General features: G+C 48.9%; 1 protein-coding gene across 1 annotated transcript in view; it reads left to right on the top strand.

The window, feature by feature from the left end:
- radil (Ras association and DIL domains) overlaps positions 1-666 on the top strand; it is a 19,853-nt gene that overhangs the window by 6,707 nt on the left and 12,480 nt on the right. The window contains 1 exon segment of the mRNA XM_025058691.1: positions 86-193. Within this exon segment, the coding sequence (XP_024914459.1) occupies positions 86-193 (108 nt within the window).

Below are 666 nucleotides of genomic sequence, written 5' to 3'. Positions count from 1 at the left end.
GGGGGGGGGGGGGGGGTTATCTCTGCTTGGTGTTCTGCTGTGGGGGGGTTGTTTTCTCAGCCTAACCCCTCCCACCCTGCTGTAGGGCTCAAACCCCCCCAATTCCTGGCGGCTCTAATGGGTCGATCTGGACTTGGCAAACACAGAAGCTCCCCCCTGCGCTGCGGTCGAGCCGTACAGTCCAGCTCTAAAGGTGGGGACTGGTCTCAGGTAGGGTGGCTGTCAGTCATTGCCATGGAGACCACCTCTACCTGCGTTGTCAACACCACCCACTTCACCAGAAACCAATGTGTCAATGTGAACGTGTAAATCTGTGTGAGCCATTCCACGGTGTCAAAATCCTAACAAAAAAAAAAAAAGGAAATGTGAGTTCATGGTCATCAGGTTCAGTGTTTTCAGCCATCTGTGCTGCTCCATCCAGAGCCACTCACTTCATCTGACTGGTTTTTACCTCAGTCAACATTCAGTCAACACTCACGCATGACGGAGTCTGGTCCTGGGCCTGGGACGATAACCGAGAATCTGACGATCGCACGATAAATCAAATAAAGACCAACAGCTCTTACTAATATATTCAGCAACGTGTCCATAACAAGGGGCATTCAGGGACCATAGGACATTTGAGTGGTTAATAATAATAATAATAATCTTTACAATAATATAGTA

This window comes from Cynoglossus semilaevis, chromosome 9, assembly GCF_000523025.1.
Source record: "Cynoglossus semilaevis isolate Cse_v1.0 chromosome 9, Cse_v1.0, whole genome shotgun sequence".
In the NCBI taxonomy this organism is placed as follows: Eukaryota; Metazoa; Chordata; class Actinopteri; order Pleuronectiformes; family Cynoglossidae; genus Cynoglossus; species Cynoglossus semilaevis.
This window is presented reverse-complemented; position numbering and strand designations above follow the sequence as displayed.